Raw genomic sequence first — 17,507 nt, forward strand, 5'->3', positions numbered from 1 at the left:
TTTCTTCCCTCTGTCTTGTCTCCCTGATTACTACATGTGTGTACTTCAGCCTTTGTCGTGATCTTCCTCATAGTTATTTTCCCTGTTTGTTCTGTATTTCTTGGTTAGTATCTGAGTTTTTTGCACCAAGCCCTCTCTGGGTTTTCTGTTTTCATGTAAGTTTCATCTTTAAAGCGTTTTTTTAGTTTAGTTCTGCTTCCACGTCCTGCATATTGAGTCCTAACCTGCCTGCTGCACAGCAAACTATGATAGTATCACTCTAAATTAAACTCTACGTTTATATTTTTGCCACGGCTGAACCAAAATTAGGCAAAGAACACAAACAAGAGTTGACAAAATGATCAGGAATGATGCAGAACTACAAATCTGGTAAAACCTTATGGCCTTTTTGAATTCTCAATAAACATGCAGTGATAATAGTTGTCTTTTTTTTGTTCTTTTTGTTTTTTTGTATTTCTAACTTACAGACCATGACATGGCCACTTTGACAGCAGACAGCACAACCATACCAGCAGGGGGCAGTGTGACACTGACCTGTGATGTGAAGGAATCTGCTGCCTTAAAATATGAGTGGTTCAGACAAACATCATCTGAAGAAAAGTCCATAATAACTGATGAATCAGGCAGAGTGATCTCTGTGTCTGAAGGAGGAAATTACACCTGTAGAGCTGAAGGGAAAAATATCATAATGACAGAAAGTGACTCAGTCACAATTCAGGAAACTGGTGAGATTGAGTGTTTCATCTAGAATAAAACAATTCTTTATCATTATTAATATTATTATTATTATTATTATTGTTGTTGTTGTTGTTGTATTTGAGCTATTTTTAAAGATTCCTGCAGAACAACACAAAAATAACATAGTTATGACAAAAAGCTGCTGCTGGAAACAGTGATGTTTGTCTTTGTTAGTTCGTAGCAGCATCACAGTGAAACTGCAGCACAGCTGGTCTCAGATATTCACTAGTGAGACAATCACTCTCAGATGTGAGATTCAGGGAGGTGAAGGAAAGGTGTGGAAATATGAATGGACAGCACCCAACACAAACAGCCCTCCAACATCCAGTGAATACAGGATCAGCAGAGTTTCAGTGTCCCACAGTGGAGACTACAGATGTCGGGGTAGCAGTGACTATCTCTTAACAGGATGGAGTGATGCCTTCAGACTGACAGTTTCATGTAAGTTGGACCATGATTCATGCTGACATTTAATGTTTTAATGTTTACATAAAATTACAATTACTATTTAAAGTGTGATTATTTATTTATGTTTATTTAATATGTGTTTCCCACTGTAAACTAAACAGCAAGTAAACCCAGAGCCACACTGACAGCACAAAGTTCAATCCTAGCAGCAGGGGGCAGTGTGACACTGAGCTGCTCTGTGGAGGGCTCTGCTGGCTGGAAGTTTGACTGGTTCAGACGTGATTCAGTCTCTTCTAAAGCTCAGCTCATGAGAGGAAATGAAGCAAACAGAGTTATTAGTGTCTCACAAGGAGGTCTGTACCACTGCAGAGGAGGGAGAGGAGATCCAGTTTACTACACAGAGGACAGCAGTGACGTCACAGTTAAAGAAATTTGTGAGTTTAATTATTTTATCTCCTCCTGTGCTCATCAACTAACAAAATATCAAGTGGGAGTGAAGTCTGCATATACGGAAGCAAACACAGAGTAGCCACAGATCACCTGCCTGTCAGCAGCAAAAATTCCCCCTCTTTCCTTTTAAAAAAAAAATAATTAATTTTTAAATTGGAAATGACCTCCACTCGTCTCTTCGTATCTTTGTCCCTTCCTGCAGATGTCAGAGGAGGAGACAAGGAAGAGACACGAGGAGAGGAGTCAAGGGAACCAACTTTTATAGAAATGAAACATGTCAACATTGACATGTCACTGTCATTAAACCTAAACTCTGCTTTATTTGTGATGCCAGATGTGACAGTGCTCATGACCTGTTTCATATTTCGCACCAGTGTGATGAGATATTCTACCTGTTTTAATCACATATACAAACAGGGAAATGGTGAAGAGCAGAAAGTTTGATCATCTTAACAAAAATTCAATAAAAAAAATTACATAAATAAATCAGTTTAAAGAGTCCTTCTCCACCAGTGGTTCATATTGTAGTAACCTGAGGAATCTTACAAAGGACCCACTGAGGTTGAGCCTACACTTCCATCACAAGTCACAAGGGGGTGCTCTTTAATGAATAATCTGCTACGTTACACTGCTCCAAGGATCAATAACCCCGCACATGAACTCAATCATGGTGTAACATCTCTTTCCATCAAAACAACGACTGTCAGTGAATTTACACCGTAGCGTTAACAGGAACAGTCAAGAGTTACGTAACCATAAAAGGTGCAAATAAACTGCGATCTCCGACCTTTTTTGCGCCACGAACCAGTTTAATGTCAGACAATATTTTCACGGGCCGGCCTTTAAGGTGTCACGGATAAATACAACAAAATAAAATGATACGACCAAGACAAAAACGGAAGCATGTTGTAAATGTAATTATAAACGTGAATTCACTGTGTAATTGTGTAACTTTATTAGCAGTGTCCTCCTAAATGCGCCAACAACATTGAGAGTAACATCCTCCTCTCTGCCCTTTAATGCTCTCTGGTCGCTATGGTAATGCGTAAATATTTCTTTCAAAATAAGACACACAACTACAAAACAGGAAAGGATCCAGGGAAACTGAGTTAACGATAAAAACCCTGAAAACCATAGATTTCACACCCGAGCCTCAATTCTCGCGGCCCTGTACCAAAAGCCTCACGGACCGGTTCGTGGCCCGGCGGTCGGGAAACTGCTCCCTTAAATAGCAACACATGTTCCCAAGGCATGATGGGAGATTAGACTAGCTGCTCCCAACACGCCACAATATATTACTGCTGGCATGCCTCTTTTTGGGCTCCACCTCCAACAAGCCTGCTCTGGCCTTCAGATGATTTTTCAACTGATTCATCCTTCAGTGTAGTGGACTGAGATTAATTTCTGCATCACAGGTAGAAGGACGAAGGATAGAGGAGACGATGGGGCACAAAGATGAAACAAGAAAAGACTTTACATTGTTTAAGAGGTTTACTTCATCTTTCAACCCTGGATACCTTCAGGGGTGGGGGAGGTGCCTCTGTGTCCCTGATTGACCAGCTGCTGATCACCTCCTCAGTGATCACTGCCTTAGAGAGAAATCACATCTTAATTTATAAACAAACATGTAAGAAGTCATGGCTTCACTAATTAAGTCACAGAATGAATAAAATAATGGAAATCCTGCTCTGCAGGAGCACATTTCTAATACTTAAAAAAATGAAGAGTACGTGCAGAGACACACTTATGGGTAGTTATACGCTTAATCACTGAGCACAGTGTGAGCACAGGCCAGAGAGTAAAGGGGACAGTTGACATCAGTCATGTGAGTGCACCTCATGTCTTTCATTCACCATCTTCTTTTCTTTCAGCAAGATATTGATATTGAAAACTGAAAAAATGTCAATGAAATTGCATTGAATGGTTATATTTAAGTTTCTTGAAGAGGAATTAAGTTGGGTCGTATCCTTTCATTACTATAGTCAAGACAAATTGAACTTTCTCACAGATTTAGACGAGGAGGAGTTTTGTCTCCAGCTCTTTTTGATCTTCATGTTGATGATTTGAAAGTCTATAAATCAGGCTTCATGACTGGCAGGACTCCTGTGAACTACATTATGTACACAGATGATCTTGTGGTGTTTAGTCTTTGTTGATTTAAATATAAACACCTCTTAAACATCAGATCCCGGTTTCATTGTATTGTTACACATTCCTGTTAACGAGGAGCAGCTGTTGATATTTTTCAATCTTTTCTGATTAAGAAACTGAACATCATGTAATTATGTGACAGTTATTTGTTATTTTTGTAACTTCTGCAGTGGAATTAAAATGTTTAATCTTTAGTTTAAGCTTTTTATTCCTCCATCTATTCTCTTCCACTTATCCTTATAATAGTTGTGTTCTTTTTATTTAATTTTACTATTATTAATATTTTTTTAAGTCTTTGGGTACCTTGGAGAAAACATCACATTGTCCTCAGGAGTCGACCCATCGTGGAGTCTCCTCAGAACTGAGTGGTCAATATGTGGTCAAATGTATTTTATTCTATAGGTGACCTAACAATTCACAACCTGAAGCAAAGTGATGCCAGTGAATACACTGTAGAAGTCAGCACCAGTGAGGGTCAAAACAAAGTAAATAAGATTAAACTCATAGCAAAATGTAAGTCATGTATAAAAAAACAAACTGTGTTCACAATTAAAACACACAGACACACATATCAACCATTATCTCAATACAGATATTTTCTTTATTTTGAATGCATACATGCTGCATAAATATTAACTGCTTGGTTTTAAATTAAGCTATGCAGGCTTGTCTTTACTTTGTGTGAATTTATCATTTTCACTCTCCATCCTTGCAGAAAAGCTCCAGCAGCCATCCATCCAGATAGTCACGAGCACTTCTGTAGAAAGTGGCTGTTTAATGGTGGTGACCTGCTCTTCTCTGGATGAGGGTGTTAACCTCTCCTGGAGTGTTGAACCAGTCAGTGTGCTCACCATCAACAAGAGTCATCCCAGTGACAGCTCTGCACAGCTTTTTGCATTTGTCAGCACCAAAGAGAACTTTGCCAGTTTCACCTGCATCTCCAGCAGAGATACAGAGAGTGTTTCATCCAAACCTGTAACACCAAAGTGTGATAGTAAGATCTGTGGTAAGTTGTTGAATGGGACACATTCTGTAACATACAAGCACAGCATCAGCTGAGATGAAGGTTCAACAAAAGATGTGTGATCCAGCGCACCTTTGAAGGACTTTATAACTTGAAATTAAATCAAACAAAACATCTGACGCACAGTGAGTTACTGCAGCATGTCACAATTATGAGCTTTAATATTAGCAGTGGCTGATGGTCATAGCAGCCATTCATTTTACTTGAATTCTTGGATCTCTCCCTTCCTAATTATTTTCTAACACGTTAATTTCACCCTCCTCTGTCTGATTTTGTTGGACAATACAATATCAGTAATGAAAATGAACAAATGGGCTGCTTTACAGCCGGTACGCAATGGCCCTTTAACTGACCTATCAGCCGAAATATGTGTTGGCCACCGGGAAGATGCCTGGTGTGCCAGATTACCATCCAGCTTGTGATAACCTCTTTGACATTGTAATAATGTTTTTATTGGATACGGTTGAACATGAATAGTCATGTAAAATGTGGAGTCTAGAGAATCAGTGTCAGGAATGTGATCCAAGGAGGGGAGACTAGGTGGGATTATGAATGTGGAACAACCACTTTCAGCAAATCTCCAAATCAACATAAATTCACAATTAGTTCTGTAGCAACTCTACAAGTAACACTGCAAGTAGTGTAGAACAGGAGTCACAACATGAAACCACAGAGCAGAGTCATGCTGACAGTTTCTGACAGGAAACAGAAAATCTCAATGTAAACATCAGTTTTTGTTTCTTTATATTAAGATTTGACTGTTTGACATATTTATATAGTAAAATATTGTAAAGCAGATTTACTGAAGTCAACATTTTAAGAGGAAAATTACAGACTGTATTTGTGCTGATGTGTTTATTGTGGGGAGTCAAGTCATTTAAACACAGCAGGAGTTGAGTCAAAGTGGGTGACTTTTTTTCTTCTTCATGTGACCTAAAGTTACACATATTCAAAAGAGTTAAATCACAGTTTGGGCTGACATTGTGATCATGTGATCTGCTCAGTTTGACTTTGTTTGTTTCTCTGACCTGAAATTTTCTAGTTTCAGGTTTTGGATGTGAAAGAAGTTCATTTATCGTTCCGTTCATCATCGGACTTGTTAGTGGAATTATTGCCGTGCTGCTGCTGATGTGTTGCTACAGAAAAATAAAGGGTGAGAGATTTTCTGTTTGGACTTTTTTAAAGGAAAAATCATTTATTTTAATGCTGTGACACTTTTAAACAAACTGATGTAATAATGTTTGTGTTTTTTACAGAACCCTGTTGTAACAGGTTGGTGCAGCAGTTTAGTTTCATTTTAAACACAAAAATAACTTTGAATTATTCCTCATTAAATTTACATTATTTGTTTCAGTCTCACTCAGTCTCAGAGCACCAATCAAAGCTCTGCTTCACAACAAACAGCCAATCAGAATGAAACTCAGGTTTACTCCTCTCTTCTTCATGGTGAGCCCAGAAATGATTACTTTACTACTACTACTAGTACTTTACTATTACTACTACTCTTTATTACAGTTTTCAAAACTCGGTTTGTAGTGAAGAAAAATACCTCATCTTTTATTAAACAAAAACAGAAATAAATTATTATATTTTCCTTCTTTCTTATTTTCAATAACTTGTAGGTGACCTTTCAGTCTATGAACCAATCAGAGGCTCTGGAAACACTGGAAGTGGTACAAACAGTATAAACTTTGATAATAACAGAGCTGTAAGAAATGTAAATATTTATTCTGACTGATCAAACTTCATTATTTCAGCAGATGAATACAACAACGTCACATCTGGATTTCAGCTTGAAGGTCTTCATAAGAGGAGTGAGTACAACAAACATGAAATGTAATAATTGGTCGAATGTTTTTGTAACTTGTGTAATTTTAGAGGAAGACAGTCACCATGTTATTAAATACAATAATCCATCATCACAACAGGCAGACATGATGGCACAGAGGAGAGCTCTGACTACAATAATGTGAATCCTGAATCAGCCTCAGGTACAAATGTGAACTCTACAGACACTGAATCATTAGTAATCAGATTACATGTGCAGTAAATGTGTGACATCATTGTTGACGTTTCAGAGTTTTGTGGAGCTGATGAGCTGAATCACAACTGGCTTTAGTTATGTTGTGTTTCTGTTGTGGTGTCTGAATAAAATAATGAGCCTCTTAAATTTCAAACACATGCAGCTAAAATGTGAGAAAGTGTAAGTTTCCCTGATGAGATCAGTTCTGTGTGATTAAAGAGTGAAAGTGTAAAAGGTCAGAAAGCATCATCACATCTTTGGCACCATTATTTCTTTGTTTTTCACTTTTGAAGTCGTATTTGTTCTGATTTTGTTTCAGGTCCATAAAAAGATTATTTTAACAAAACTCAAGACTCACGAACAATGTCAGCCACAAAATCCAACTCAGAACATTTTGACAACGTTTAGAGAACTGCCAGCATCCAGATCAACAGCAGTTATATTAAACAATGACATGCTCTTGGTTTAATGTCAGCACTGGAAGGATGATAATATGGTTCATCTTTGTATTCAAATCTTATTGTGTTTATTTATGTTGTAATAAGTGGAGGTTGGATGGTGTGGGACATTGTTTCCATCAAGACACATTTTCATGATTTGGTTCTGTGAGTTTGATTCCGTCTCTTATTTAAAAAAAAAAAAAAAAAAAAATCTCTAAGATGTTTGCTCACTTTGTCATGATCCTGGGTCATTTTGATCCAGCGTTTTGTTTCCTTGAAGTTCATTTTTGTGCCTTGTGTTTATTCTGATTTTGTATTAGTTTAGGGTTGAACCTGAAGTTTAGTGTTTTATCAGCCCTACCTGTGTCTGTCCTCGGTGCTCTGCTCATGTCCCCGTGTTGTGTTGTAAATCAGTCTGTGTGTTTCCTGCTTTACTTTGAAGGCTCGTGTTCTGTATTTCCTGTTCTATTCTGAAGGTCTGTGTCTGTTGTCATTGGCTGTATCCCAATTCAGGGTCTGCAGCCTTAAAGGCTGCATTTTAAGGCCGATTACGTCACAGCGGCGCGCCGAAGGCTGTCCCAATTCAAAGGCTGCTCGAAATGCGGCCCTGAAATGCGGCCTTCATTTCCCTGAATTTTAAGGCTGTGGCGGTGCACACTTCGTGGCCCAACATATCCCACAATACATAGCGTGGCAGTCACTGTGGATAATTTTGCTGCAGACGGCAGAAGCGGAGCGGCCGAAGAGTAAACTATTAAAAGTAAGTACTGAATATGATGTCACTTATTTATGTGCAAATGTTTAATAATGAGGAACATTAAAACATTACTGTTGACCACATGTCGGGAAAGTTATGTGACATTAGCGATGTTTGTACTTTCAGCGTTTACTTGGTTTTAAAGCCTTTAAAATATAATAATACAATAGTTGACCTTAATCTTACAGAGAATGTGATGATTTTATGGATAATTAAAGTCAGTCATATATCCACAAACACAACAAGCTGAAAGTCAGTGATGCTGCTCGGTTTGCAGTCCTGAATATCACGGCACAAGCAGGATTCACTGCACTGTTAATGTTAGCTATGTTATATTGCTGCCTCTGTTCGGTGGTGTCGAGCCAAACGGACTTTAACGTGTGTTTGAACGAGCTGACGGTTCACTCGTTAAGCTGAAAGAAAGACGCTTTAATCACAGGAGTCACACATGTGTCCACTGGACCATCTGGGAACTCTTCTTGTTTAGCACTTGTAATAACACAAACACTAAATCCTCCTTCTCTTGTGCTGTTTTGTAGCAGTGTATACACCTGAGACTGTCACCTGTCTGTCTGTCCTGCACTCTCTCTGTTTCTTTCTCTCTGATTGTGGAATAAAAGTATGAACATGTATTTATAAGTTACACTTGTGTTTGAATCCTGCAGCTTATCACACATTTGATTTCCATCTGTGACAACTGCAAGTGTCCAGAGTGAGGACAGACTGAGGGACCCACTGCTGCACATCATCTGTGAGGCTTTGCACCCCTGATGATCCACCAGGACACACTCAGCAGTGTGTGAGGAAGAGGAGGAGGAAGAGCCAGCAGCAGCTGACAGATGGAGAGAATAGACAGACTGTTCCCTGTTTGTGAAGGACTGCTAGGAAAGTTTAAAATAACTAACTGTCTGTCCTGAATCAGTCTTATTAGGTAATGTTCAAATAATGTTATCATTCCAGTGTTTTCAGTGTGGGAGAAAGTACTCAGGGCCTTCAAGTTACACACTATGAAAGGCAGCAACAAGTTTAATATTCAGAAACCTGAAGTATGTATCAGCAGCAGAATGGAGCTAAAAATAAATGTTTGTTTCAGTTCTATGAAGCTTTGAGTATTTTGGATTAGTAGCACTGCTGTGTTTGTTGCATCATATTGCTGTAATTGTTTATATGCTTTATATATTCTGAGGTAAGTTGATCTATAGTGTTATATCATATTCTATAAGGGTGTTATGTGTTTGTATACTTTCTGCCCAGTTTGACCCATTTAGCAGAAGTCAGCCTGTTTAAGGCTCTGATATCTATTCTGTATGACTTAAAGCAGTTATGACATGGTCTGATTTTCTCACCCAATAAAGGAATATTTCATATATCAGTCTACTCTTCATTCTATCAGACACAGTTATCACAGCTCGTACATTTTCTTTTTACACATATATGTAAGCATTGAGCCAAATTTAGTAATGCCAACATATTGAAAGAACAATATTTGTCTCTTATATATAATACATATACATATACACTGTCAAAGATACTTGTCTTTGAGTGAAGGTTTAAGGTCATAGGACATATAAATAACTGCAACTTGAATCTTTACTGAAGCTCAGTATTTGACACAGAGTTCACTCACATGAATTTCACTCACATGTGCTGTACCAGTGTACCTGCACATGTGATGTGACAATAGAAGTGATTTGATTTGAGAGTTCAAACTCACTGCTGTAATGGCTTATGATGATTAATATAATAACTATAATATTGACCATATCATATTTACACTGACTTTAGTCTCATGAACAACATTAGCTAATTTTTATTTACTAGCTAATCTTAAAGGCCAACAATCATGTTTTACAGTCCTGTGGTCTCAGCCTCAGATACTTATTAAATCACACAAAGCTCGTGTAGAAACAAACACACGAACAAAATATGTTCTCCTTCATTTCTGTCAAACAAAACTGTATGGAACGTTTCCAGCGGTTGGTGTTATGGTTGCTAGGCAACCTGGGCAGCGTGATGGAGGCTAGACCGTCCCATTTCACAAGCCTCGCACTTCCGGCCTTAGCGGTCTCTGAGTACGCGGCCCTTGAGGATCGTTGAGGCTGCGTACTTTAAGGCTGCAGACCCTGAATTGGGATACAGCCATTGTGTTCAGCTTGTATCCTCCAGTCATCGTGTGTATTAGGATCAGCTGTTCTCCCCTCCTGTGTGTGATTACCCGATTACCTTGTGTGGGTATATTTAGTGGGTGTCGGTCTGTGTTCGTTGTCAGCTCGTCTGCGTTCCTCTGTGTTCTTGGTATCCTCCATCAGTCTGCATCTCTCTGCCTTTCAACCCATGTCCTGAGGATTTCAAGTTGCTCTTTAGTTGTCCCAGTTTAGGTTTCCGTTGGTGTTTCTCATGCTTCGTTGTCTGTTTCTGCCACTGTCACCTGTAAATAAACTCTCACTCATATCATCAGTCGGCTGCCTGCATTTTGGGTCCTCCTTTCATTCCACAACACGACTGCTGCCCCAGCCGTGACACACTTCCTCCTGAATTTTATCTGTGATCTTGAAAGCTTGATCGTGTTTGATCAAAATGATTGTTTTCTGTTGGTGATGTTTGTGTCTTTTATGCTGTGAACAGCTCGATGTGTGTAAAAAAATTTGGTGCTTTAAAAAATAATCAAAATGATATCACAACACTTCTTTGTTTCTCTGAGAGACCTGTGATGCTTACATGTGTATAAAAATGTTGTTTCTGCTATATGCTATTTATTAATCAGCTGAAAATGACTCATGATTTGTGTCTGAGCTCCCAGAAAAGAGGAAATGCAGCCTGTGGTTGAAGGGAAAAAGTTACGGTAGTGTGGATCAGCCATGGTAAAACCCAGGGGGAGTTGATTTTTCTGTGTTCAGACAGCAGCAGCTTGTGAAAGTAATACACCAAGTATCCCCGAAAAGCTCAGCTTCTCTTCTTTTCTGAACCATTCACATTTTCCACGGGCTGGCCCAGAGTAAATAAGGGTAAGTGTCAGTGTGGATATACAGATATACAGAAGTACAATCACTGGACTGTGTTTACAGCTGGTGGCCAATAGGGGGAGACATTAATCGATTTATAACTTATTGTAGCTGTCATGGTCTCCCAGTCCTCCTGGTCAACCAACACATTCTCTCTCCTTACGAGTAAAATGAGCTCGATACTTTACTTTCTGTTTCCATTCTGTGTCTCCTGTACGCACTGCAGCAGTTTCATCAAAGAGGCAACCTGGCTGTGTTAAAGGTCATGAAAATTCATTCAGAATTAGCAACACCAATGATGTTATTAATTATATGACATCATCAGTGTTATATATTAAAAAGTATTGGTACCAGTATCAGTATCATCGATAAAGGCCCTGTATTTACCTGGTATCAGATACCAAATCTTGCAGTATTGCAAACAACAAACAAACAGTGAAATATTAAGTTCTTTAAACTGTTATTATTTCAGCACCATGGACAGCACACAATGTTTTTACTGCATGAGCTGTGCTCTCTAACATGTGACTGTTTGTAGTGTATAGATCTCTCTCCCTCTCTTATGGTGACAGGTTAATAATTTGCAGGAGGTGACTGCTGGTCTTCGTTGGATCTTTGTCTACCACGCGTCAGTGAAAGTCAAGCTTTGGATTTCCCTGGAGCCCCGTCCTTCACATTGTTGTATATAGCACTGCCCTGCACTTCCTGTATATACACCTGGTGAACTCTGTAAATAAATCCTTATGTTCAGCTGATTCAGGATTCCTGCGTTTGAGTCCCCTGCATTGAACCCTAACAGTAAATGTTTATGTGTATTTGAATTAAGAAATCATAAGAGAATCTGTCACTCTCTCTACCCACAAAACCACATATACATTAATTTTTCTTTGTGTAACTTCAGATTGCCAGATCATTGTCATTCTCCACCTTTTCCATACAGAAAGACTGGTGACATATAAACATTGGGTTGTGTTTACAGCTGGTATTCAACACAGGGCGCAATTGGTCTGACTTCCTAAACGGCCAGGTAAACAAGACATGCTGTGCCAAACCACGGAGATAGCACAGGGCAACCTGGCTCCCAGCTGTCTCCTTGTGCAGGTCCCCAGTGGGAGATATTCGTAACTCTGCATTTACTTGAACAGGTGAAATTCAAACAGGGTCATCAGCAGCAACCCAGTGTTAGGCCGGACGATAACCCCTGTGTCACCGGCATCATTGCCTTTGGACCAACAGAGCATGCGCACACAAAGGATTATGTCAACTGCAGCCTTGTGGGGGTCCAGCTGGTGGACTGCACACCAGGAGGCAAACAGCCCCAAAAGAAAGCAGTAGGCAGTCCTGGTGGATGGCGCACAAAACTCCTGCAGCATTCTCACTTTTAGATCAGGCCGTGCATGGAGCCTCTCACTCTCAGGGTACAGGCTGTCACCCTGAGTCCAACTGGGAAAAGATGGAACAGTGACCCCCTCACCTGGGACAGGAGGTCCCTCAGAAAAGGTAGCTCCCGTGGTTCAATTCAATTCAATTCAATTTTATTTAATTTTATAAAACTAGCATGTAGGGCCAAAGAGGGGCCAGCAGGATCAACCTCAACTCCTCAGTCTGGACCCGGTGAAGGAATAACTGGAGGAGAAAGTATGGAGAGAGAGCCTGTGGCCAGGTGTGCACCAGGTTGTCTGCAGGGAGAAGAACATATGGCAATGTGTGATTTCTCTGGGGGGGAAAAAGGTCTACTTCTGCCCCTCTGAAGCGAGCCCACTGCCACAGTCTGGTAGCTATCGTTCAGAGGAGGGGAGACCCTCGGCCCCCTTACCTGTTGATGTAGGCTACTGTGACCATGCTTTCTATCTTGATGATAACATGGTACCATAACAGTCGTGACAGAAACTGCTTGAGTGCCAGGATGACAGCTTGCAGCTCCATCATATTTATGTAGGAGACGCCCAATGACTGATATAACAGCTATTGACCGTAGAGCCCTCAGCGTCAGGAGCTGACCCACAAGTGAAGCCCAAATGGGTCTAGGCACACCCCGAAGGTCTGCTGTCAATTTGGGGTGAGGGACATGGAGGCTCTGATGTAGTCCAGGGTGATGCCCAGAAATTATATGATGTGGGAAGACTGCATGTGACATGAGCAGAGCTACATGGCTGCAGCACTGTCCTTTAGTGCAGCAGAAGGATACGGCCCGATGCAGCGGGAGAAACTCTCACTCACTGGGTTAACAGCCAGTCAGCCACAGAGAGGACCCACTAGCCATGTGAACCCACAAGACTGTGGGAAAGATGCCAGAGGGGCTCTGACTTGCATGCATGTTTCTCACACAGCATGCTGGTGTTCTTGGCTTCTTGGTCTTATGGGGTGCAGATGCTCTCAGCACAATTTACCACACTGCTGGGTGTTATCTACACTAGTGTATTCAGCTTTGCTGTAATGTTTTGATTCTGAGTCTCATCATGATGCACTTTGCTGGTGTTTCCGGGGTTTTGATATTATGAAGATTAAGGGCACAACTTCAACAATCTGAATACAAACACACACACAAAGAAAAGAAAGGGGGGTGATAATGTTTCAGATTAATGTTAATTGACAGATGCCTCAGCATGTAGACAAAAGCATTTATTATATGTGAGTCTAGTGGTTCAGGTCACCCTTTAATTATTTTCTGACCCCCCTTTGTTCTTCTGAGCAGACTGTGATGACTGCATGTGTGTAAAAGACTGTTGTTGGTTTATTTTTATCTGCTGAAAATCTGATACCACAACATTTCTGTCTGGGCCTCCAAGAAAAGAGGAAATGCAGCCTGTGGTTTCAGCCTGAAGTCTAACGTTTGTCTTCTTTAAAGTCAACACAGCACAGTGGAAATGTGCAGGTATGACAATGTGTGAAAACAGGTTAAAAGTAGCTTTATTGTGGTGATGACACATGCTGGACTAAAGAATAAATAAAGCATGTGGGCATCAAGAGAAACGGTGAAAAGCTTGTTTCTCACGCTCATGTCTTTAAGAGTCTCTGCATGGACGTGCTGTAAATGTTCATTTATCTCTGAAATAAATAAAATCATCCATCACTCTCTCTGTCCACAAAATCATATACAGACATGTTTTTCTTCTTACTGCAACTTCCAAACAGGCCAGTTCCTCACAGTATAACACAAAACTCCAAAGTATAATCACTGCTTTGTAACCAACAGAGGAGCCAGTAAATCATCTATACCTGCTGACAGTGTTGGGGAGTAACGGAATACATGTACCTACGTTACGTATTTAAAATACAAAATATGAGTAACTGTATCCGTTACAGTTACCGTTTTAAAAGGTGGTACAGTTACTTTGTTGAAACAAATGGATTGCACGGCGGTCTTTTCCTGTTTCATATGTTAGGCTATGCCTTCTCTATTTTTGGTCATTACACGCCGGTGGAAACCCAAACAAAACACGCACCGAGAGCATCTAATGCCTGTGTCTCAATCACGCGGCCCGTGTTACCCTTACTTGCGGCCCACATAATGACATGAAGAAATATTTTTAAAAATTATTATTAAAAAAATTATTTCATATGAAGGCAATATGCAGAGTGTTACAGGCAATGCCCTAATGCATGTAGCCTCATGGGCAGTGTAGTCCGTGCTGCAGGGAGAATGGACTGCCATACCCGTTATGTATCTGTGAGGGTGAGGAGGGAGAAAAAGGAGAGTCGAAAAGTATGAGTTGTCATCGAGCAGAAATGGGAGCTGTAAGCATGTAAACATAATAATAACCACTGCAGCCAAAAAGTTTTTGTAAGAAAGTGTTTTACTGCATGAAGGATGAAGGCTGTGTTATCGTGCTGTAACGATAATTAATTCTATAGACTGTCTTATGTTTTGACTGAGTGAAAAGCTGAGGTACATGACTTGCTCATATTGAGATGCCTTGCGAATCACAAAGTAGGGGTGTTGAGAACCAGGCCTCGAGGGCTGGTGTCCTGCAGGTTTTAGGTTTCACCCTTGGTCAACACACCTGTGATTATTCCATCAACAGGCGTCTGGAGAACTTCAAGTAATTTAGCCATTTAAATCAGCTGTGTTGGATCAAGGACACATCTAAAACCTGCAGGACACCAGCCCTCAAGGCCTGGAGTTTGACACCTGTGCCTTATAGTATTCACTGCTCTGTTGTCCTTCTGGACTCTAATGTGTGCGGAGCCTATAGTAGCTGTCATAGTGTGAAATATGAGGTCCATCTAGACAGGTCATGGAGAGACAGACAACCATTCATTTTCACATTCACACCAAGAACATGCAAACTCCACACAAGTGGGTGAATTCAAAAATGCAACCCTTGTGCTACGAATAGGGCTGCCACAAACGATTATTTTGATAGCAAAAATAATCAGTGACTAGTCGACTGATTATTTTTGCTATTAGTCGACCAATCAGATCATGCATCCACTGGACGTAAAACGTACAGTTTATTGCACCAGCATGCATCTGCTCTTATATAACTATCATTAGCTTACAGCTTTAAGTGTTTAAGGTATGTGCTAACTAAACATAAAGACAAGATGATAGTTTATTAAATTTTAATGAAATTTGCAGATTGTTTCGGTGGAGTTTAATAAACTCCTTGCTATCTAAAATATAACGGGACACCAGAGTATATTCTCGAGCATCTCACACTTCTGATAATCAGTTGTCTGCTTGACGTTTATTATTCTGCCCTCACTGCTACACTGGATACAGTTATGCAGATAGATAAACTCCTCGACAACTGACAGGTGTATTGTCCCTTTTATTGATGCTGCCTTCAATTATCAACAGAGTGAAACTACAAACAGAAGAAAATAAGCAATATTCAGTCTATATATTCACACGATAATGCAAATCAGTTGACTAAACTAGCTAACATTGGAAAGAAAGTAAATCTGAATACAGTACACCTTTAACCATAAAAGTGCATAAATAATAGCAAATACAGTTGCATTAACTCTTGTTCAACTTAAATACTCACAAGCGATGCTTTCTGTAAAACAACGAAGAGGATGGATGCAGATGTTTATCAGAACAACATGCTGAGTCAGTCTTTTCTCAAAGTGTCCTGCATACTAACTCTACAGCTAATAACAAACAAAACTTGGCATGAAAGAACTGTAGTGACTCCTGCTGGTGGGAAGAAGAACTACACCAGCACATTTATTCAGCTGTGTAAAAACTATAACTTTAATCTCAGCCAAACCGATTTACTCAGGAACAAATAAAATACTAAAAAAAAGCCAAACACTAACATTTTTAAGTTATCTAAGTGACTTGTATATCATGTTTAACCTGAGTAGCGAAAGACGGCGGTGGGTTTGAAAACGATTTGCCGGGAGTCCGCTGTTCTCACCAGCTCTAGTGAACCTAGCACACCGGCTCGCTATCGAGCTAGTGGGTAACAGACGTCTCCGAAAATGTCGGAGCGCTTTTGAAAATATGTGGTGTCTTGACAAACTGAGCAGATATTTTAGGTTTACACAGCTACATTCTCGCCTGAAAATATGTTAAACGTTTATTTTGTGACCCAGAAAGAATAATAAGGCTACGTTCACACTGCAGGTCTTAATGCTCAATTCCGATTTTTTGATCAAATCCGATTTTTTTGTCTGCTTGTTCACACTACACATAAAATGCAACATCAAACGCTCTCCAGTGTGAACGCTCAAAGCGGCCCGCATGCGCAAAAGAAGATGTCACACACAACTCGCTCTGTTTAGACCCAGAGCAAACAATATTGTGTGACTGATTGCCCTTAATATAAAGACTTCGGACTTTATGTTTCCAGATTTTTGCTTTAAGTTATTTTGTTATTTACATAATAATGTAGATGACCTAATAATGATCCTTTTTGCTGTTTTAGAGGAGCGGTGCTTCAAAGGATAGTTGCAGATTTCTGTCAGAATCTGCAGAAAATACAGTAAAAATAAAATGTTCACATTTCTCCAACGTTGTCTTCCCAACAGTTTCACCGGATGGTAGGAAATCGTTCGCGATGTCCTATCGGGCGCTTCTCCGGCGCTGATAATTGGCGTCTGTCTTGTGTCAGTGACGTAAAAGACGGATTTAATGCGACTTGACCGTTCACACAGCAGTCACTTTCTAAAACATCGGATACGTATCGGATTCAGTACCACATACGAAAGTGACCCAGATCGGATTTGAAAATATCGGATTTGTGCCGTTCACACTGTCATACCAAGATCGGATACGGGTTGCATAGGGGCGAAAAAATCGGATTTGATGCGCTTTCGCCTGCAGTGTGAACGTAGCCTAAGAGTAATATTAAAACTAACTAGCTGCCGCCATTGTTGGAAACTGAGCTGGGCTGCGCTATGAATTCTGGGACAGAGCTACTTCTTCTTCTTCTTCGGGGTTTAACGGCAGCTGGTATCCTTGTACATGCAGTGCTGCCATCTTCTGTTTCAGTCCGTTATTACACTCTTAAATCTTACTACTTATTCCTGCGTCTTTTGTGATCTTACAAAGCTTCAAACG

General features: G+C 40.1%; 1 protein-coding gene across 1 annotated transcript in view; it reads left to right on the plus strand.

Annotated features, from left to right (window-relative positions):
- The first annotated feature begins 471 nt into the window (after positions 1-471).
- The window catches only part of LOC109194482 (B-cell receptor CD22), a 477,380-nt gene continuing 460,344 nt past the window's right edge, over positions 472-17,507 (plus strand). Inside the window, exons 1-2 of the mRNA XM_025905643.1 lie at positions 472-725; positions 913-1,114. Of these exons, the coding sequence (XP_025761428.1) occupies positions 476-725; positions 913-1,114 (452 nt within the window). The 5' untranslated portion in view covers positions 472-475. The remainder of the gene's footprint in view (positions 726-912; positions 1,115-17,507) is intronic.

Source organism: Oreochromis niloticus, linkage group LG3 (genome assembly GCF_001858045.2).
Source record: "Oreochromis niloticus isolate F11D_XX linkage group LG3, O_niloticus_UMD_NMBU, whole genome shotgun sequence".
Lineage (NCBI taxonomy): Eukaryota > Metazoa > Chordata > Actinopteri > Cichliformes > Cichlidae > Oreochromis > Oreochromis niloticus.